Source organism: Pelophylax lessonae (assembly GCF_965119305.1).
Source record: "Pelophylax lessonae genome assembly, chromosome: 8".
Taxonomy (NCBI): Eukaryota; Metazoa; Chordata; class Amphibia; order Anura; family Ranidae; genus Pelophylax; species Pelophylax lessonae.
Window position 1 is genome coordinate 156,797,908 of NC_138775.1, and position 22,976 is coordinate 156,820,883.

General features: G+C 40.7%; 1 protein-coding gene across 4 annotated transcripts in view; it reads right to left on the reverse strand.

Annotated features, from left to right (window-relative positions):
* The window catches only part of LOC309561721 (potassium channel subfamily T member 2), a 1,381,641-nt gene that overhangs the window by 365,667 nt on the left and 992,998 nt on the right, over positions 1-22,976 (reverse strand). For all 4 annotated transcript variants that reach the window (XM_082265711.1, XM_082265712.1, XM_082265710.1 and 1 more), the window contains one exon: positions 17,245-17,379. In XM_082265711.1, the coding sequence (XP_082121837.1) occupies positions 17,245-17,379 (135 nt within the window). The remainder of the gene's footprint in view (positions 1-17,244; positions 17,380-22,976) is intronic.

A 22,976-nucleotide genomic window follows, 5' to 3' on the forward strand; every position in this document is an offset into this window, starting at 1 on the left:
GTACAAATATTCTTCTGTGTACCCACTCAAAGAAGATTTACTGAAAGATGTATGCAAAAAAGGGACCTGGAAACACAGAGCAACAATGGGATAAAATGCCATATTTAAAACATGTAATTAAAAGTAATTAATTACATACAAAGGCACAGAAACTTACTGATGCCTCATCAAATATAAAGAGGTACCTAAACACTGTGCACACTGAAAATTCAGCAAAATAATACACACTGCAAAAACTCCTCAAGTTTAGAAAAATATATTGTTTTATGCTCCATCTGCTTGTCAGGGGAGCCCGATCTGTTAGTTATGCCTGTTACATGTGTCCAAGTGTGAGTCACTTGGTCTGAGGGCGTGTCCCCACTGTATCCAATAAGGGAGCATGTTGGATAGTGGAGGAAACCTAGCCATGTGGCAAACAGGCTTTTGTGGCAGTCCCCAGGAGGAGGGTGACGGCTGTCTCTCCTCCTGGTGTCTGAGGAAGGGGGTCACTGGCAGTCGACCTAGTGAGCCGGGTGTGGAGCTGAGCCTGAAGGATCCTGGAAAGCTGACGGTGGAGCTGCTGGCAGAGTTATCTGGGAAAAACAGTGTCCGTGAGTACCAGGGGGCTTGCCAAGGGGTCTGCCCAGGAAAGGGGGACCACTCCAGAGAATGAGATGCATGGCGGGTCAGGGTATCTGCCGTGCATGTATGGGGCCGTGGCATGACAAAAAAAAAAATTGTACGTCAAGATTGGTCAGTTAAATATGCATTAGGATTGGTCTGTTAAATATGGTCAGGATTGGTCAGTTAAAATGATAAGGTAATTGGTAGAAAGATATACGTTTCAAGGATTGGACAGTTTTAAATATTTTCAATACCTTGAGGCGACAAATTTTTTCTATATAAGCAGGTGTAGCAACTGACAAAAATCAATTGACGGGAGCGGATCAAGAAAAATTCGTCCCTCCCTCCCATGAATTTGTCTGATTGATCGATTCTGTAAATGGGTTGGTGTTTTTTATTGGTTTAAAACTGGGTAGTTCGAGTTTTTTGACTGGACTACATTTTTATGTCGATGTGTATGGTTAGTTCGAGCCTTTGGGCTGAGCTAAAAATTTTGGTTATTGTTATTTAAATAGTTAATAAAAGGCCAAGGCCCATTATACCATTGCAAGTCCAGTGTTATGTTGTCTTTATTTCAAAATTAGTAGTATAAGATGTTTAATTAATTGTTCTGCCTGCGGCACCAGTGAGAGGATAAAAGGTCAGCTCACACAGTTATAAAAAGTAAAGGGGGTGCCAAGTATAACCCTGAAGTGTGGGGGTAAAAGGGGTATCAAGCGGGGCCCTGAAGAGTAATTCACTATACAGTTCACTTATCAAGTACTTAACTACAGTGGCAAACATAGCTAGAAGTCCTCAAGTTGTGCATAGTTCATCCAGTTGGAGTATCCCACTCATCCCTTCTCCCATTCCAAGTTCTAAAATAAAAACAACAAAAACAAAATCCCCTGGACTGTTTCCTGACTGAGCCAAACACCTAAAGCGCTAAGAATTGATAAGTTATTGCTATGGGTAACCCAGGGGAATCCGCTTCAAGCAGCTCACAAGGGAGTAGTGCTATATATATATATATATATATATATATATATATATATATATATATATATATATATATATATATAGATATATATATATATATATATATATATATCTATATATATATATACTTTATTTATTTATTAACCTTTTTTTATGCATAGATCAATATTTATCCTAAGCATGTGTAAACTTATTTAATGTTGATTTACTCACTAACTCTTCTAGAAGTATGTTCTAATCATCCACTATTATTTTTGTAAGATAATACTTTCTAAAGTTAGTTTTGAACTTTCCTCCTCCCTGGTGTACGCCCATAATCTCAATCTTAGCTCCTGCTATTACATTTAGTATGGTTTACATTGAGGCCTGGTAAAGATGTAACTCTAGAGAGAAGTGCCAACAAATAAGGGAGAGAGAGTGTGGGGAAGTGATGTATAAAAAGATATTGTCTGCAAACAATGCTTTTTTGTTCCAGTTTTGAAATATCCGTATCCCTTTGTTGATTGATTAGGGGATTCTAAAGTTAAATTAAACGGTGATAGTGGACATTCTTGTCATGTTCCTTGTTGAATTGGAAAGGGTGTAGATTAAAATCCTTAGTATTTTATTGTTGCAGAGGGGAAACCATAAACTGCTGTAATCCCATTGTAGGAAATCGCCTTTAATAATTTCTTGAAACCATTGATGAGAAAAGTGATTAAGAAGAATAGCTTGTCTGATATTATCTGACACCTGACAGAGGAACAAAACTCACTTGGTCCCTGTATATAAAGGGAATAAGAAAATAATGTAATTATTTCATAAGTAGTCTGGTTAAAATCTTTACTTCCACATTTAGTACTGAGATTGGGTGAAATTTAGCCCAAGAGTTGGGTGTCTTTTCAGGGTTTAGGAAGTACTACAGTATTGGGGGCAAGTTGGCCATCTCCTTTAAGCTGGTTGAAAATTTTGGTGAGGTACGGGGTGATTATGTCACTTAAGAAACAGCTTCTTCTATATCAGTGCTGGAAGCCCCTCAGAACCTGAGAGTTTGTGAACATTCAGCTTTTTGATTGTTTAAAAAAATCCTCTTTTGTTTTATCAGTGCTAAGTGTAGCACAATGGTCAACAGTGACCATAAGGAGACTTAATTTAAGAACCAACAATGTCCTTGAAGGATTTGTTCAGCAGTGACCATATGGAGACTTAATTTAACCGCTTCCATACAGAGCAGTTAGACACCCTTCCTGCCCAGACCAATTTTCAGCTTTCAGCACTCTCACACTTTGAATGACAATTGCTCAGTCATGCTACACTGTAACCAAACAAAATTTTTATCATTTTTTTCACACAAATAGAGCTTTCTTTTGGTGGTATTTGATCACAACTGGGTTTTTTTTTTTCGTGATATATGCAAAAAAAGAGCAAAAATTTTGAAAAAAAACACTTTTTTTTAGTTTCAATTATAAAATTTTGCAAAAAATTAATTTTTCTTCATACATTTGGGCCAAAATGTATACTGCTACATTTCTCTGGTAAAATTAACCCAAATTAGTGTATATTATTTAGTCTGTGTGAAAGTTATTGAGTCTAGAAGCTATGGTACCAATTACTGAAAATTGATCACACCAGATGTACTGACTGCCTATCTCCTTTCTTGAGGCCCTGAAATGTCAGGACAGTACAAATACCGCCCAAATGACCCCTTTTTGTAAAGTAGACAGTCCAAGGTATTTAGTAAGAGGCATAGTGGGTTTTTTGAAGTTGTAATTTTTTCCCACAATTCTTGGGAAAATGAAGAAAAAAATGTTTTTTCTTTTTTTTCCCACAAAGTTGTCAATTTATAAGCTATTTCTAACACATAGCATGTACACAGCAAAAATTACACCAAAAAATACATTCTGCTACTCCTTCCGAGTATGGCGATACCACATGTGTGAGACTTTTACACAGCCTGGCCACAAAAAGAGCCTCCACATCCAAGTAGCACCTTCAGGCGTTCTAGGAGCATAAATACACATAAAACTTTCTTACTACCTATCACACTTTTCAAGGCCCTAGAGCACCAATACAATGGAAAAGTCCACAAAATAACCCCATTTTGGAAAGCAAACACTCCAACGTATATTCTATGAGGCATTATGGGTCGTTTGAACGTGTCATTTTTTTCCACAAGTTTTTGGAAAATGTGGGAAACAAATGAAAACCTTTTTTTTTACACAAAGTTGTCAATTTATAGGATATTTCTAACACATAGCATGTAAATAGCAAAAATTACACCCCAAAATACATTCTGCCACTCCTCCTGAGTATGGCAATACCACATGTGTGAGACTTTTTCACAGCCTAGCCATATAGAGGGGCCTAACATCCAAGGAGCACCATCATGCATCCTAGCCGCTTGCCTAGGCCTATTTTTGACATTTGGTTTTTACAAGCTAAAATCAGTTGTTTTGCTAGAAAACTGCTTAGAACCCCCAAACATTATATATTTTTTTTTAGCAGAGACCCTAGAGAATAAAATGGAGATTATTGCAATATTTTTTATCACACCGTATTTGCGCAGCGGTCTTCCAAACGCATTTTTTTTGGAAAAAATTTACTTTTTTTAATTAAAAAATAAGAAACCAGTAAAGTTAGCCCAATTTTTTTCCATAATGTGAAAGATAATGTTACGCCGAGTAAATAGATACCCAACATGTCATGTTTCAAAATTGCGCACGCTCACGGAATGGCGACAAACTTTGGTACTTAAAAATCCCCATAGGCGACAATTTAAAAATTTCTACAGGTTGCCATCTTTGAGTTACAGAGGAGGTCAAATTACTCCCCTTGCTCTAACGATCGCGGCAATACCTCACATGTGTGGTTTGAACACCGTTTACATATGTGGGCGGGGTTTCTGTATGTGCTCGCTTCTGCGCGCGAGCTCACGGGGACAGGGCGCTTTAATTTTTTTTTTTTTTACTATTTATTTTATTTATTATTTTTTATTTTTACACCGTTTAAAAAAAAAAAAAAATGATCATTTTTATTTCTATTAAAAGGAATGTAAACATTCCTCGTAATAGAAATAGGCACGACAGGACCTCTTTTTTGTGAGATCTGGGGTCAAAAAGTCCTCAGATCTCACAAGTACACTAAAAGATAGAAAAAAAAAAAATTATTATATAAAATGGAAAAAAAAAAAAGGACCTTTAAACCGGTTGCTAGGCAACAACATTTTCCGTAGCTCCGGTCCTCCAAGACCATAGAGTCAAGTGAGGGCAAGCTTGCCCTCACTCGACATCCTGTCTGTGAGGATCTGGGACCGGATCGTTTTCCCCGCTGCCGGCGGGTCCGGTAAGCGGGGAAAAGGACCGGAACGCGGCGGGAGGGGGGGGCGCCTCTTCCGCCATCCCGGAAGGGTGATCCCACGGTGAACCTGCCGCTGGGACCACCCTTATCGGAAAGCCAACCGTCCACCGTTTAAAAAAATACCAAGGTTATGGCAGCTATCTGCTGCCATAACACCGGTATTTAGGTTTAAACGGAGGACGTATATAAACCTTTTTGGACTTGGACATGGTGGCTGTATGAAGGGTGACAGGTACTCGGGTACTTTGTTGGGCAGGTGACAGGTACTCTGGTACTGATGAGCAGGCGGCAGGTACTCGGGTACTCCGATAGGCAGGTGACAGGTACTCGGGTACTCTGATGGGCAGGTGACAGGCAGGTGATAGGTACTGATGAGTAGTACTGATACTGATAGGTGATACTGTACTGATGGGTACTGATGATCAGTACTGATACGTGATAGGTACTGATGAGTAGTGATGAGTAGTGATGGGTACTGATGAGCAGGCGGCAAGTACTCGGGTACTTCAGGCGTCAGGTACTCTGATGAGCAGGTGGAAGGTACTCGGGTACTCTGATGGGTAGGTGACAGGTACTCAAAGTACCCGAGTACCTGTCATCAGAGTACCCGAGTACCTGTCATCAGAGTACCCGAGTACCCTTCATCAGAGTACCCGAGTACCCATCATCAGAGTACCCGAGTACCCGTCATCAGAGTACCCGAGTACCCGTCATCAGAGTATCCGAGTACCCGTCATCAGAGTACCTGCGTACCCGTCATCAGAGTACCTGCGTACCTGTCATCAGAGTACCCGAGTACCTGTCATCAGAGTACCCGAGTACCTGTCATCAGAGTACCCGAGTACCCGTCATCAGAGTACCCAAGTACCCGTCATCAGAGTACCCGAGTACCTGTCATCAGAGTACCCGAGTACCTGTCATCAGAGTACCCGAGTACCTGTCATCAGATTTCCCGAATACCTGTCACCAGCCCATCAGAGTACCCGAGTTCCTGTCATCTGAGTACCTGATGGCCTGATGACAGGTACTCGGGTACTTTGATGGGCTGGTGACAGGTGCTCTTTATTGGGGGGGGGCAATCAGTGTGTTTAGCGTGCACTGTAATCGGTAACTAGCTGTTACCACAATCTCCTCCTCACACAGGATCAGTGTGTGAGGAGGAGAACACGGTGACAGCTAGTTACCGTGTTCTCTGTTGACATTTGTGACCGGCTGTGATTGGACACAGCCGGTCACGTGGTAAAGAGCCAATTTCATTGGCTCTTTACCTAGATCGGGGATCGACTCTGTCCGAGGGACGAGCCTCGTCCCCGATCGCTGCTCTGCGCGCCCCCGGGGGCGCGCATTGCAGGGAGAACGAGCGGCTCGTGCTGGAGCCGCTCATGTGATCGGCTGTGATTGACACAGCCGATCACATGGTAAACAGCCAATTTCTATTGGCTGTTTACCTTGATCAGGGATGGGCTATGTCCGAGGGACGAGCCTCACCCCCGATCGCCGCGCTGCGCGCCCCCCGGGGGCGTGCAGTAGAGGGGAGATCCGGGCGACGTCATATGACGGCGGCCCGGATCCTTACAACCACTTTGCCGACGTCATATTACATGACTCGGTATGGAAGTGGTTAAGAACCAACGAATGTCCTTGCTTGATTTGGCATAAAGCTGCACAAGATGGTGTTGGAAGTCATCTATATCTTGATCTTTGCTTCTGTACAGGATGCCAGAGTTGGGTCTTGAACAGGACATATGTTCCACCCTGTGTGGGTTGTGGTCCCTTTAAGGAGGATGACTTAGTTTGATTAGTAAGGAGTTCTCAATTATTTCAAGGTGAGGGATTCCAGGGTAGTCCAGTTGGAGAAAAGAAGACTGATTTACAGTTCTCTCAGAATTGTTAATCGTTCCTGAGAGATTTTGAGTTGGAAAGAACTTCCAAACCCTGATTACAATGGTCACAAATTATATCCTAGTGGTACTCAATTATGCAGCAAGGTACCCAGGCAGTCCCACTGAGGAAAACATCCTCAAAGTGATAGCTAGGTAATTATTTAACATGTTCACAAGAGCCAAGTTCCCTTAAGTAATTCTGACAGACCAAGGCACAGGATTCATGTTGAAGGTGATGGCAGACCTTTGTAAGCTATTTCAGACCAATTACATACAGTATCTCACAAAAGTGAGTACACCCCTCACATTTTTGTAAATATTTTATTATATATTTTCATGTGACAACATAAAGTAGTGAGTGTACAGCTTGTATAACAGGGTAAAAGTTCTGTCCCGTCAAAATACCTCATCACACAACCTTTAATGTCTAAACTGCTTGCAGCAAAAGTGAGTACACCCCTAAGTGAAAATGTCCAAATTGGGCCCAATTAGCTATTTTCCCTTCCCGGTGTCATTGGACTTGTTAGTGTTACAAGGTCTCAGGTGTGAATGGGAAGCAGGTGTGTTAAATTTGGTGTTATCGCTCTCACTCTCTCATACTGATCACTTGAAATTCAACATGGCACCTCATGGCAAAGAACTCTCTGAGGATCTAAAAAAAAATATTGTTGTTCTATATAAAGAGTGCCTAGGCTATAAGAAGATTTCCAAGACCCTGAAACTGAGCTTCAGCACAGTGGTCAAGACCATACAGCGTTTTAACAGGACAGGTTCCACTCAGAACAGGCCTCGCCATGGTCGACCAAAGAAGTTGAGTGCACATGCTCAGCATCATATTCAGAGGTTGTCTTTGGGAAATAGATATATGAGTGCTGCCAGCATTGCTGCAGAGGTTAAAGGGGTGAGGGGGTCAGCTTGTCAGTGCTCAGACCATGTGCCGCACACTGCATCAAATTGCTCTGCATGGCTGTCGTTCCAGAAGGAAGCCTCTTCTAAAGAATATGCACAAGAAAGCCCGCAAACAGTTTGCTGAAGACAAGCAGACTAAGGACATGGATTACTGGAACCATGTCCTGTGGTCTGATGAGACCAAGATAAACGTATTTGGTTCAGATGGTATCAAGCGTGTGTGGCGGCAACCAGGTGAGGAGTACAAAGACAAGTGTTTCTTACCTACAGTCAAGCATGGTGGTGGGAGTGTTATGGTCTGGGGAATGCATGAGTGCTGCCACCACTGGGGAGCTACAGTTCATTGAGGGAACCATTGAATGCCAACATGTACTGTGACATACTGAAACAGAACATGATCCCTTCCCTTCAGAGACTAGGCTGCAGAGCAGTATTCCAACATGATAATGACCCCAAACACACCTCCAAGACGACTACTGCCTTGCCTAAGAATATTTATCTGGTTTCTTGTCTGTCACATGTGCTCAGAGTGAATCTGCTCTCATCTGTGAAAAGCACAGGGAACAAGTGGTGGACCTGCCAATTGTGGTGTTCTATGGCAAATGCCATTCGAGTTCCACTGTGCCAGGCAGTGAGCACAGGGCCCACTAGAGTACATCAGGCCCTCAGGCCACCCTCATGAAGTCTGTTTCTGATTGTTTGGTCAGAGATATTCACATCAGTGGCCTGCTGGAGGTCATTTTGTAGGGCTCTGACTGTGCTCATCCTGTTTGCATATACTGGTCCTGCTGATGTGTTAAGGACCTTCTACAACCCTGTCCAGCTCTCCTAGAGTAACTGCCTATCTCCTAGAATCTCCTCCATGCTCTTGAAACTGTGCTGTGATCAATAGTGACACTGACCCTAGCCAAATGCAAAACTAGTGAAAAACAGTCAGAAAAAATGAGTAGGGAAAAAAAAAAAGTGGCCTCCACCTGTAAACCTGTAAAACCATTTCCATTTCCTGTTTTGATGGTTGTCTCGTTGTTGCCCATCTAGTGCATCTGTTGTTCATTTCATTAATACCAAAGCAGCTAAAACTGATTAACAACCCTGTCCACTACTTAACTGACCAGATCAATATCCCAGGAGTTCAATTGACTTGATGCTGTAACCTGATTAAAAAGTGTTCCTTTAATGTTTTTGAGTAGTGTGTTTTATAAAAGAAAAACTTTCAAATACATTTTCGTTCCTTTTTTTCCAGTTAAATTTTATTGTTATCAAAAGTAGAGCAGTGCAAAATATACACATACAAAAAGTGAACAGAAGAGATGTGTCCAGTAAACAAACCAATATATAACGTGTATGTGGTAAAAATGACATTTTACTATGTATAATAGGCTTCAATCAAATTGGGCCACAAAAGGTAAACAGAAAATATACAAACAACGTGCTAAAGTTGGGTCTGACAAAAAGAGTGCAAAAGCAGGCTACTTTCAGAATAGGTTTAATACATTCATGGTACCCCAAGCAATGTGTTCCAGAGGTGCCAATTTTTGTCAAACGCCCCTCTGGTACCTTGTCTGTTAGCTAACAATTTCTCATGTTCATGGTTCATGTGTACTATCTCAATAGCCTCTCAAGGATTATGTGATCCATTTGACTTCCAAAGTCTTGTGATTAGCAGTCTAGCTGCCACTGCCAGACAGATATGGGTTACAGGACCCCCCCAGCCCCAAAGCATCCCTTCATGTTAAGGGCACGTGGCCTGGTATGGTTCAGGAGGGAGGCACTCGCAGTAATTGGATGTCAATCGGCTGTTGGTTTTTCAGCATGCCCATTCAACAGAAGCCGGATGCTAGGCCAGCTTCCTTTTGTCTGACAGGCTGCTGTACGCACTGGCTGAATGTCGGCCTGTTTCTGTTGAACCAGCTGACACCAGCCTATATTCGGCCTGCGTGTAGCAAAATAACTAAAATAAAATAAATAAAAAGACCATTTGTCTTAGCCTCCATTCACATTAGGTCGCTCCCACTTAGGGGGCGACCTGTGAAGTCGCGTGCATCGCGACTTCGGTGCAACTTGCACGGACTTCACATAATGGAACTCAATGCAAGTCGCCTCCAGGTCGCCCCAAAGTAGTACAGGACCCTTTTTCTAAGTCAGAGCGACTTGTGTCGCTCCTATTAGAACAGCTCCTGTACTACACAATGGGAGCGTGAGGAAGTCGTACCAGTGCGAATGCAGTCTTAGTGTTGCTTATCTGAGAGATAACAGGAGAAGGTTAACTGGTACCACTCCACTAGGTGGAGTGACACTGGTGCCAGAATTATGCAGTCACTGGCAGGTGGGAAATCAGTCAGCCATTGTCCACTGTTTAAAGAACCCCAAGCAACCCCTGGGGGAACCCTAAGATTTAACGGAACCCCAGTTGAGAAAAGCTGTTCTACATATTTAATGTAGGAATGCTTTTACATTTTAGAAGCAGTGTTTAGATGGAATTTCAATCTTGGTGGGCTGTTACCAGGAATGCCTTATGAAAGCAAACACCACCATAACATCTTAAAAATGAAACTGCCTTTTGACATTTACAGTATGATGCAAAGGAGTTAAATAAAACAATACTTTCGATGTTAAGAACATTTTATGTTTGGAATTGTAGAACAGAATCAGCTTTTTACAAAATGAAATCTGTTTGTTTATAATTGTAATCCTTTTTATCATCTATCCTTTCATGCTGGTCCCTCAGCCATTCTCCCTTGTTTAGGGACTGCTTTATAAATGTGGATACATAATATGGCACTGTTTGGAAAGTTTAGAATCTAATTTGAAGCAAGATAATTAAACGAAACATTGCAGTAATATAATCTGTGTTTTGTTCTTTCATATTTCAGGTTAGTCAGCGCACTGAGCTGCAGACTTTATGTGATAATAAACATGTTGTTGATGCGAACAGTATCTGTCTGTATTATTACTGTTATAATGTAGTAAAGCAAAACAGGTTATTGTGTGAGAGACCAATAAAATGATTGACAGTAAAAAGAATAACTTGTATAGGAGTTACTACATTTCTGCAATTAGTACCACAAAAGTAAATTGAAAGGTTATAGAAGGAAATGCATATTAGTAGTAGAAAAGAATGCAGGCCTATAAAAAATTCAGTGTGGTGTTGTCTCTGCCATGGTAGCAAAACAACTTCAATTAAAATTTACAGTATATCACAAAAGTGAGTACACCCCTCACATTTTTGAAAATATTTTATTATATCTTTTCATGTGACAACACTGAAGAAATTACACTTTGCTACAATGTAAAGTAGTGAGTGTACGGCTTGTATAACAGTGTAAATTTGCCGTTCCCTCAAAATAACTCAATACACAGCCATTAATGTCTAAACCGTTGGCAACAAAAGTGAGTACACTCCTAAGTCAAAATGTCCAAATTGGGCCCAGTTAGCCATTTTTCCTCTCCTGTGTCATGTAACTCATTAGTGTTACAAGGTCTGAGGTGAAAATGAGGAGCTGGTGTGTAAAAAATGTGGTGTTATCGCTCTCACTCTCTCATCCTGGTCACTGGAAGTTCAACATGGCACCTCATGGCAAAGAACTCTCTGAGGATCTGAAAAAAGAACTGTTGCTCTACATAAAGATGGCCTAGGCTATTAGAGGATTGCCAAGACCCTGAAACTGAGCTGCAGTACAGTGCCCAAGACCATATAATGGTTTAACAGGACAGGTTCCACTCAGAGCAGGCCTTGCCATGGTCGAACAAAGAAGTTGAGTGCATGTGCTGCTGCCAGCATTGCTGCAGAGGTTGAAGAATGGTCAGCCTGTTAGTGTTCAGACCATATGCCACACACTGAATCAAATTGGTCTGCATGGCTGTCATCCCAGAAGGAAGTATCTTTTAAAGATGATGCACAAGAAATCCTGCAAACAGTTTGCTGAAGACAAGCAGACTAACAACATGATTTATTGAAACCATGTCCCATGGTCTGATGAGACCAAGATAAACTTATTTGGTTCAGATGGTGTCAAGTATCTGTGGTGGCCACCAGGTGAGGAGTACAAAGACAAGTTTGTCTTGCCTACAATCAAGCATGGTGGTGGGAGTGTCATGATCTGGGGCTGCATGAGTGCTGCCGGCACTGAGGAGCAACAGTTCATAGAGGGAACCATGAATGCCAACGTGTACTGTGACCAACTGAAGCAGAGCATGATCCCCTTCCTTCAAAGACTGGGCTGCAGGGCAGTATTCCAACATGATAACGACCCCAAACACACCTTAAGACGACCACTGCCTTGCTAAAGAAGCTGAGGGTAAAGGTGATGGACTGGCCAAGCATGTCTCCGAACCTAAACACTATTGAGCATCTGTGGGGCAGGTGGAGGGAGGAGCTAGGTCTCTAACATCCACCAGCTCCCTGATGTCTTCATGGAGGAGTGGAAGAGGGCTTCAGTGGCAACCTGTGAAGTTCTGGTGAACTTAATGCCCAAGAGGGTTAAAGCAGTGCTGGAAAATAATGGTGGCCCCAGAAAATATAGACACTTTGGGCCCAATTTGGATATTTTAACTTAGGGGTGTACTCACTTATTTTGCCAGCAGTTTAGACATTAATGGCTGTGTGTTGAGTTATTTTGAGGGGACAGCAAATTTACACTGTTATGCAAGCTGGACATTCACTACTTTACATAGTAGCAAAGTGTAATTTCTTCAGGGTTGTCACATGAAAAGATATAATAAAATATTTACAAAAATGTGAGAGGTGTACTCACTTTTGGAAGATACTATATATATTTACAATTACAGCACAGAAGATAGCTGGCATTACTGAAGCCCAGTATAATCCACCAGTTATTTCAATCATCAATTTGTTTATTTAAAGATCAAAATAATGTATTTAAACTTTTCTTGTCAAAGTTAATGTATTAAGGAATTCCACATTGCAATAATTATAAAATGCATAGTAAAAAGTTACATGTGCACTTTTAGTAAAACAGAAGAAGCTACATGTGTATACTGAGTGAATAAGGCAAGACAAGTTTACGAGCTAGTATACCATCAATACCATCAAAAATAATAATATAAAAAGCCAAAAATAAAAATAAACCCAAAATTGAAACAACAATAAAAGGTTAGAAAAAAAAACAATGTTTCTCTGTCTTATATACTTACTATTTCTTTCTTGGAGTTTTTTATTTATTTATGCACATAGGATATAGGTAAGTAACCAACAGGGAAGGGGCAGAGACTCCCAACCCTCAAAATTACAGGGAAGAGTAAGTGGAGGTACAGGTATGAAGGGGTAGAGATATGAAGCTTAAGCGGTAGAAGCCTAGTTGGTCCTCTGAAACCAGAAGGACTAGATTTTAGTAGGGTGTCTCCAATGGAAATACACTAGTTTTTTGAAAGGCAGAATAGTATTGATGAATTTAAACCATTTATCAAGCATTGGGGAAATGGATGGACAGACAACACAGGGCCTTGGATTTCTCATTCAAAAATAACAGTTCTAAAACTGCAATGCTTGTGTAATGTTCTGTAGTAGGCAAAGATTAGGGTCAAAAGGGACAGGGTGGCAGTCATGGATGAATTTGTTAATTTGGGGCCAGACTATATAAACATGGGGACAAGCTCAAATTAGGTGGTAAAAACTGGCCTTAAACCAGAGTTGTGTATCAGGAATCGATTTGTGCTCAGGCAGCAGGACTTTATTCCATAGCATGTGAAGCATTCATTTGTAGAGGGGTGAATTAGCTTAGAAAAATAAAGTGTTACTAGACCCACACCAGTAAAATCAGGCTGTACATGCATTAAAGCATGCTTGCTATACTCACTGTGGAACCTAAGGGGTTAATGCTCCACAATGTGTAAAAAAGGCTGTTTCATCCTGTCTTTTCTGATCCTCCTATTCTTTTCCTGACCTCAATCCATCTGCTGAAAGTTTAGAGCCTTGGAGGCACTTTACACATGCTCAGATTGGTGTGCATTGCTAGAGAGTTTTTTTTTGGGAGGCTGCATGTGATCAGCACAGGGCCAATCAGCACTGTATAGACAGAGGATCAGGGCCCATGCAGCCTCATAGGGCAGCCAGGGGAGAATGAATACTTCTCCTATAAACTTTAACCAGTGCTCGGCCAGACACTGATAGAAGTCATAATACTGCTATATACTGCTGATGATAAAAGGTATTTAGCAGTGTATATTTGCTAAAATAATTGCATTTCCATGTTCTGTGTACTGTGGGAGACCAAATATAGTGAATGCAGGGTATTGGGCTTACTGACACTTTAACTGTATGTTGAGTGCAAATCAACCTTTAAACTTTCATAAAGCAGCCTTAGAGGGGGTAATAGACAGTCATATCCCAAAAGTTCTGGTTTATGGATGTTTGACTATGCTACTGTATAAACCAGGAACTCTGCTGAGAGAATTGAGAGAATAAAAGGATCAAACATCCTACAGTGGAGAGGTTCTGAAGTATTTTATAATTCATTCAGAATTCAAAATTTTTCATACAAAGGATAAAACAATAGATGTCAATTTCCTGAAAACTGCATTTGGAAAACAGACAGGGGACCGATGCACTAAAAATATTAGGCAGGATAACCGACTAATCTTATTTTCCAGTTACTGAAAGAAGTAGTTTGGCCCAGGTTTTACTTTTTTGTTGCACAAAAGTATAAAATGTGACCGTTTTTTCACTAATAAAGTCTTGCTGGTCTTTCATATTCATAATTTCAAGACACTCTAATTTGGAGACCCAAGGGGGAAAGGCCATTAGGGTAGGTAGACTGGGCACAGGATCTATAACAAAAGGTGAATACAGTACTTATTAGTAAGGCCTGAGCAATACCAGTTTTCCAATACCAGCCAATACAGTTGTAAGAAAGTAAGTGGAATTAACTAGGAAAAGAGTCACAATGTCAGTAAAAAGTACTTTTTTCAGTTTTGGTTTGGATCTTAGTCCTTCAATCTGGGGATGAGTAGATATGCAAGCTGTAAAAAGAGCATATAGAAAAGGAGATAGAGAGCAGCCTTGGCGAGTACCTCTATGAAGATGAAAGGTTGGTGTTATTCTACCATGGCTACCCACCCTGGCAAATAGGAAAGAATAGAGGAATTTGATCCAAGCAATTAAAATGTCCACAGTGACAAATCTGCCTAGGATTGCAAAACATTTGCTGTGGGGTTTTTTTTCACTGTTGTGTTCTGGAGTAGTCTAGATAAATACAGTGGATATTGGTGAATTTTCTAAAATAATGAACCCTTCTGAGCTGCTTGAAATACTGCACCATGATTCCTGTTGCTTAGCGTTTCTTATTGAATGTGAGGGGGGATGGCAGGGCAACAGGAGAAATGTTGTGGGCTCTCTCCACAGTAAATGTAGAAGAGAAAGTCTCCCTTTCAAAGAGTTGAATGAACAAAGTGTCAGGATATGGATCTGAACCTGCAACCTCGGCTGTGCCTGGTGGTAACACTTCCTGCTGAGACACATGGAATGCTGGATAGCAGCCTGAACAATTCCTTGAACAATCTTGTCTTAAACCTTGTTTCCTTTGAACTTTGAAACCTTTGCTTCTCCCCATGAACTCCCTATTTTATCTATGCCTTTGCACTTACAAAATTATAGTGCTCTCTCCAGCCAAAAGCTCGCTCTTGTCACTCCTGTTGCAAAGTGCTTTTTGCTAGCACTTGTTACCAACCTCTGACTTGATCCTCGACTCCTCCTTTTTTTTTTATCCCAACCTACAGCCACTTGTTCTTGACCCTGGTTTGCCGTCAGAGAATCCCTGCGAGATGCCTGGTGTGCAGATAGCTGCATGATATTTCTCATAGAAAGGTGACTAGGCATGCACATGAGCTCAAAAATGCTCATTTGCTTTCTCAAGCATGGGCAATTCCTGCTGGTGCCAAACAGGCTATTTAAAGAATTCTCCTGCCCATGTTCTGTGCTGAGTGATCCCCAATCTCCAGCTGTTCCGTGTCCTGCAAAGTCATAGTGTTGAGTCCCGGTGACCTGGGCGTTGTTCTCCGCCCTGCCTCAGGGAGCAGGGAGGTCTGTACAGAGTCTTTTAAAGGTGCAGGAGTACCATCAAGTGTATGGTGAGATCTGGTAGTCCATGTGTACAGGATACTATCAGATTATCAGAAACCCAACAGATGCAATTGGGACTGCATATTATGAACTTTTTTCACAATTGTTTATTTGCCATAGAAGAAGTAGCAATCTAGGTTTTTCCACATTAATAATTTCAGATTGTTTACCACCTCAGAAAATTACATAGGGGCCTCCATAACGTGTCCAATGGTGTCCAGAAGAGAGATAGGTATAGTCCAGGTAAAAAAAGCAAATAGTTTGCAGCAGAAGGAAAGGTTTGTTGGATGTCAAGCTCACTCACCATGCATCTTACTCCATGAAAAACTGGATTCCACCCCTACTGCACATTGATGTTTAAAGGAGTAGTGTGGCCAAAGCTCTTATTGCCATACTTCCATTGTTGGTCACGGGAGCACACTTATTTCTGCACTCCTGTGACCAAGATTCAGCTAATAGTGGGGTAAAGTCCGCTATTAGTTGACTTCACAGAGCCCTCAATATCGGGATACAGCCAGGTGCCTGTATGGCAGTTGGCTCAGCCTCTCACTGCACGGCTGTGTGTGCAAAAACTCACACAAACATAAAAATACATACCATACAAAAAGCAAAAAACATTATTTCATTTATCAATAAATTTACTATGCCCTGTGTCAATAACATAAATATTATAAAAAGAACCTATTGTAGAACACAATTTGCATTTGAAGTATTACTTTAGTTATAATATTAATAAAAACCGGACTTGTTTTTTTTTCTGCTAACTATAAAAAAATTCCCTTCTATTTAACCACCCAATTTCTTTCTTTGGACCAGAATTTGGTAACATTAAAGCCAGTGGACAGATATTTCTGCACTGTGACCTGGTTCTGCAAAGGATGATCCTTTTAGGTTGGACTTGGGAGCACTTTGCAGCCTTTGCCTCTGGGTACTAAAGGACCTGGTCAAGGGCTGAATAAGCGTTATAGCAGCTTTCTTAGTCTAGAGAGAAGATTACTATACACACATATCATGTTTTTGTTTCCTTTGCCAAAGGAAAACTTGATTACAGCATCTAGTTGACAGACAGGGGAGTGGAAAAAGTTGATTAATGTGTGTTCCCATCCCCCTTTTGTATTGAACAAGCTGCTTCAACATTTTCTCCATAGCAAATATTTTTGATTTAGTTATCTGTGGCCTCTAAAGAATAGATATGTTTATTGTGTAGGGATAGATACTGTACATCCATACTTTACTCATGATGATAGCTAATATGCTGTAACATAGAAGTGTTCTGACACGGAGGCAAGTTCAACACATGCATTCATAATAGTGACAATGTCATCTTTTTACTTACTGACGTGCTGTGAAATTGCCATGCTTGTAAAGCAGAATTTTTTAAAATATTTCCACATTTCTACTATTCAGCAAACGACACACATTTGCTAGTAATTTCATATGAACATAATATTAACCCACCTGAAAAGTGTTTGTACATTCACTATGGTCTTTGCATCTGCCATGTAGTCTTCTTCAGCACTCATTGTGCTCTCTTTGTCTACAACCACCATATCAGCTGCAAATGTTACTCCACATTTCAGCAAGTCATCTAAGCTTTAGAAAACACAAAAAGACCAATGCTCAGGAAAATGCTCAGGAAAAAAGGTCATACATAATAACAAAAGAAAAAAATATATAAAAACAATAGCAAAGTCATATGTAACTATTTCTCATATAAAAGCATTTATTATAAAATAAAAATTATATTTTTAATACCAATTTATACAGATTTATGTTGCTGTTTTTTAAAGTAGATACGCTTTGCATCTGTGCAGTGATGGCTATTTAATACAGCAATTGGCTAATGTTTATTCAAGTTGTTGTTATTCTATGTAGTCACTGGGAATCTACCCTTGTTCTTCAATTGCTCTGGTTTATAATCGTGTCATAAGAAGTTCCTTTAAGGCTCAGCCAATATTTGAAAAGTAAAACACAAATGACGAACACTCCAAATATTTTAAAACCAGCCTTTTAAAGTAAGATGTACATGTAATAGGCATTTTATGTTCGCGTTAAAAACTGAGTTTTTTTTATTGCATACATTTGCAAATATATGTGAAAGCAGCACTGCCCAATCAAGGTCAAATTGTGACATTTAGTCCCTAGCTGAAGCATTTTAAAATATCCTGGTGGAGTATTGGAGAAATGTAGACATTTTGGGACATTATTTAAATCCTGTGTAGTGGTCACCGAAGCCTAAAAAAAAAAAAAAATGTTCTTAAATTGATATGGGAAACAATAACCACAAGATGGCATTGAAGATTCTAGAGCTGTTTGATTGAGATGGTGCAAGAATGCTCAATAACAAAACAAATCTTAAAGTAAAGCTATACATGGGTGTCCAACCTTTTAGGTTCTCTGGGCCACATTGAGTGTACAGAAATTTTCTCGGGCCGCATATAAAATATATACTATTAGTTAAGGTATATAAGTAATAAACCACCGCCGCGCCCTTCCCGTGCTGCCGCGCCCCCTCCCCCCCCCGCACTAATTTAACACAACTAGTGGATGATCTCCTCCGAGGCTGCCTCTGTGGCCATGCCCCCGACTCGACTTCCTTCCCCCCCAGCAAAAAAAAAATAAATTGTCAGGGGGCAGTGGGCCACTTTGCCTGCGGTTCTTGGCCGCATGCGGCCCCCGGGCTGCAGGTTGGACATGCCTGCTATAGACAAAACTCTTTTTTTTGTTTTCATTTTGGATAGAGTAATGGAGGGTTATAACCCCTTTTGGTTTATTTATTATTATTTTTTGCCATCTGTACCCCATTAGGGAGATTTACCTTTGCTTCCTGTCCCATAGCCATATCAGGAAGTGACAGAAAATCCAAGAGAATACTTTCCCTTTAGTTATACTTTAAAAATACCTGCTTCTGGATTGTTCCTTTGTTGATCGTTACCTTACAAGTTCATGACAGTGCAAAACTTAAAATTAGGGCCACTTTCTAAGATGTAAAGAAAAAAAGTATCGCAATCACAGTAGGGCAGTGTGTGAAAATGTGATTTCTGCTATGTTATTAATAAAAAGTGATTGCATGTGGATAGTTAAAAACCATATAGCGTAGACTGCGATTTAATTACATCATTAGGCTCTAATGAAAGCTCTGAGTGCTTAGAACTCTTGTTGATTTATGCTTTGATTTGTGCTTTGGCTGCCCATATTTTGTCTTTATATGCGGTTCTGGGCACTTGGTGGTCTATTTCTCTTCAGTGGCACACTCCTTTTTCTTTGGAGTGAACTTTGAGACTTAGAAGCCTTTCCTTTCCTTATACAACTAGGTGCAGCTTTTTGCACCTTTCAAACACTCACTATATGTTTGCCATATTCACTGCTATATTGCAGCCAGCATTGCACATTATTTTTGTTGTTTATTACTCATTTTGATTGTATTATTTATTTATCACTATAATGCATACCTAACCCCTTCACAACCATCATACGACATCCTCCCGTGCTCGTGCTGCCTGCGCGCCCCCATCGGCAGCGAAATGTGATCGCAGCTGATCACAGATTGGGGTAAAGAACCAATCATGGCAGCTCTTTACCAAGTGATCAGCTGTGTCCAATCACAGCTGATCATGGATGTAAACAGGATTTGCTGATTATCGGCAATCCTCCTCTCACGCTGACAGGGCATGAGGAAAGAAGAGCCAAAACAGCAAATCCACACAGGAGGCATCTGCACTGAAAATCTGGGCACTAAATATCAGTGCAGCTCCAACAGTGCCCACCAGTGATGCCTGTTAGTGCCAATCAGGGTCGCCTATCAGTGCTGCCTATAATTGCAACCTGTCAGTGCCGACTATCAGTATCCATCAGTGCCACCTATCAGTGCCCATCAGTGCTGCCTATCAGTGCTACCCATCAGTGCCCCCTATTGGTCCCACCTATCAGTGCCTATCAGTGCCGCCATTAAGTGCAGCCTCATCAGTGCCTCCTCATTAGTGCCCATTAGTGGCGCCTCATCAGTGCCCATCAAGGCTGCCTCATCAGTGCCCATCAGTGCTGCCTACCAGTGAAGCATTACAGAGCAGTCTCATCAGTGCACATCACTGAAGTAGAAAAATTACTTATTTACAAAATGTTATAACCAAAACTAAGAAAAACTTTTTTTTTCAAAATCTCTGGTTGTTTTAGTTTGTTTAGCAAAAAAATAAAAAACTCAGTGGTAATAAAATACCACCAAAATAAAGCTCAATCTGTTTAAAAAAAAATGATAAAAAATGTAGTTTGGGTACAGTGTTTTACAGTGTTGCTGCGCAATTAACATTCAAAGTACGACAGCACTGAAAGCTGGCCTGGGCAGGAAGGTTGAAAGTGCCAGTAGGTAAGTGGTTAAACTTCTTTCTATAGCAACTACTTTGGGTGCAATCATGGATTGCCTACCAACGTTGAATCTGCTTCCTGTTTGTCCCCTTGGGTTCTCCCTAATTCACACTTCCACAGCTGCCGGGGGAAGCGCCTCTGGCAATCACCATTTGGAAATACTGTCATATTTATTCTTAGCTGATTTGTAAGTATTAGAGCCCCTATAGCAGCTTTTGAGGCTAGAATTACTCTATGTATTATGATATACTATTAAGTATTCTACATACAGTAACTGATGTTTTGTTTTACAGATAGTATACATGCATCTACTCCTGAAAAATAGAACAAAAAGCCATGAAACCTGTTGAGTTTTTGGATGCAATGTCATGTATTGACAGTTGAATTGTATATGGTCAACATTGTATTTATTTATGTATGAAATGCATTAATATGGATGCATTACAAATCAGTTTGTTACCATCTTACTCTCTTTTTGTATGGAATATTTTTTATTTATTACCCAACAGTGTTGGAAACTTGTAAATATTGGTCGCATGTGTTGTGCCTCATTCAAAGTCCCAGAACAAATAAATTGGTTGTATAAACAAGTCCACCCAATTCAACCAACAGAGAAAAAAAAAGAAAACCAATGCAATCTAATAGAAAACCTGCATGTACACTATCCAATACCCACAGTTGATCCAGAGAAAGGCAAAAAAAATGACTAATGAAGCATGTTCCAAATTGCTCCATCTGGGGAAAAAAATCCTTCCTGATTCCCCAAGAAGCAATAATATATTACCTGGATTAAATATTTTCTATAAAAATTTGTATCCAGTTATATTATGTGAATTAGGGAAAGAATCCAGGCCTTTCTTAAAACAATGCACTTAGCTGGCCAGAACCAACTCTTGAGGGAGTGTATTCCACATTTTCACAGCTCTTACTGTAAAGAATACTTTCTTCATTTGTCCTCCAGACGTAAAGAGTACCCCCTTGTCCTCTGTGATGACATTAATGGGAATAAGTCTACACTGAGTTCATACCAACTTTTTGAGATGGGAATGAGAGACAACTAGATCAACTGATAAGGCAGTATAATCAGCCCTCCTGTACTGGGTCCAAACCTCATCAGTTCAAAAGGGGGACCTGGGCACCTGCTGAGCAGAAGGGCCAGCAGTATTGCCTTATTGCTGACACTTGTGACTCTTGTGCAGTGCTACTGGCTTCTACTTTTTTTTTCTTCCTCTGGCTGCACTGCACTGTTCTAGTATCTGTGCCTCCCTTCTTTCTGCTGTCTGGGACCCCTGTGTTCCCCTTTCCCCCACAGTGCTGCTGTTTTACCTCCTGTCCTCTCCTGCCGGTAGCTGCTGAGGGCACACAAGTGGGTTATTTAAGGATATTGAGAGGGGAGGCTGAATGAACACAGTTATGATTGGTACCAATAACTCACTGTGGGGGTGCAGATATTGCCTCTGTGTTGCTATTCACTTGAATTGGTTTTGTTTAACGGGGCTATAATTTCTGCCATGGTTGCAAAGCATAGCATTGCAAGCACTGCATTTTTGCAAGAATATCTTTTGATATTTTCTGAGAAGGGGGCCCTGTCAGGTAGGCTTTATGGGGCCCTGTAATTTTTATCAGAAGCCCTGGGGACACCTATTAGCAAAAGTATGTAGGCATAGGACACACCCCTTGTCACACCCCCTTAAATGAGAACTATACCAAATAAACTTGCTAGTTAAACCCACAAGTGCTTTTTTTTAACCACACTTTTTTGAAAGATAAATAGTGCATTTTCTATACAACTATAGAGATCAGACCAAAATGAGGGACAATTGAGGAGGAAAGAGGGACAGAAGGACTTTGCTCCAAATCGGGGACAGTCCCTCAAAATCAGGGACATTTGGGAGCTGTGTAAGTTCACTATATGGTCCACTTATGTATTTACAAATGTTGATCATATCCTTCCTCAATCTCCTCTTCTCAAGTGAGAATAAACTCAGTTCTGCTAATCTTTCCTCTTAGCTGAGCTCCTCCATGCCGCTTATCAGTTTGGTTGCCCTTCTCTGCACTTTCTCCATTTTCCCAATATCCTTTTTTTGGGTGCCCAAAAATAAATCACATATTCCAGATGAGGTCTTCCTAATGATTTGTAAAGGGGCAAAATAATGTCTCTCTCTCTTCAGTCCATACCTTTTTTAATCAGTGATCAGTGGCCAGTAGGAGGATGATCAGTGGTCAGAGGAAGGGAAGTTTGCCCTGTCATTTGCTTCAGTGGGAATTAAAATAATGTGGGGGCTTTGAGGTGTGCTCTGGGCTCTGCGAACGGCTGAGGAGGCACTATGACGGCTCTGTAAGGGTAGCTCCTGATTTTCATTTAGTTATATTATCCCTCTTTCAGAGCAGCTATATCAGCCCAGTGTCATCCTGCACAGCTCCCACTGAAGCTTTACCTGTCTCCTATAATTATAACAATATAAAACAAAAGTGCAGCACTATACACTAAATAAATGATATAGTGAACATATGAGAGTCCATATAAATAAAGTCCCATTAAAAAGTTTTAAAGTGATAAAAAGATCCCACACTCTGTGAATAGTAATAAAAATTATTGGAGGTGTCACCAGCTCGTGATCTCACACTGCGCTTACTATGTGGTAAGGGTTATAGGGGTGGTCTCACTTGCTTTGTTTAAATAGGAAAACCGAGATCAAAATCACTGAAATATCATCTTCTTCAGCCAGATGGATGGCACCGTGGGGTAATGTGCATGAATTGTGTCCTCACACCGCAATGTGTACACTGAAGAAAAGCTCAGAAGACCCGGGTATCATGTAAATAAA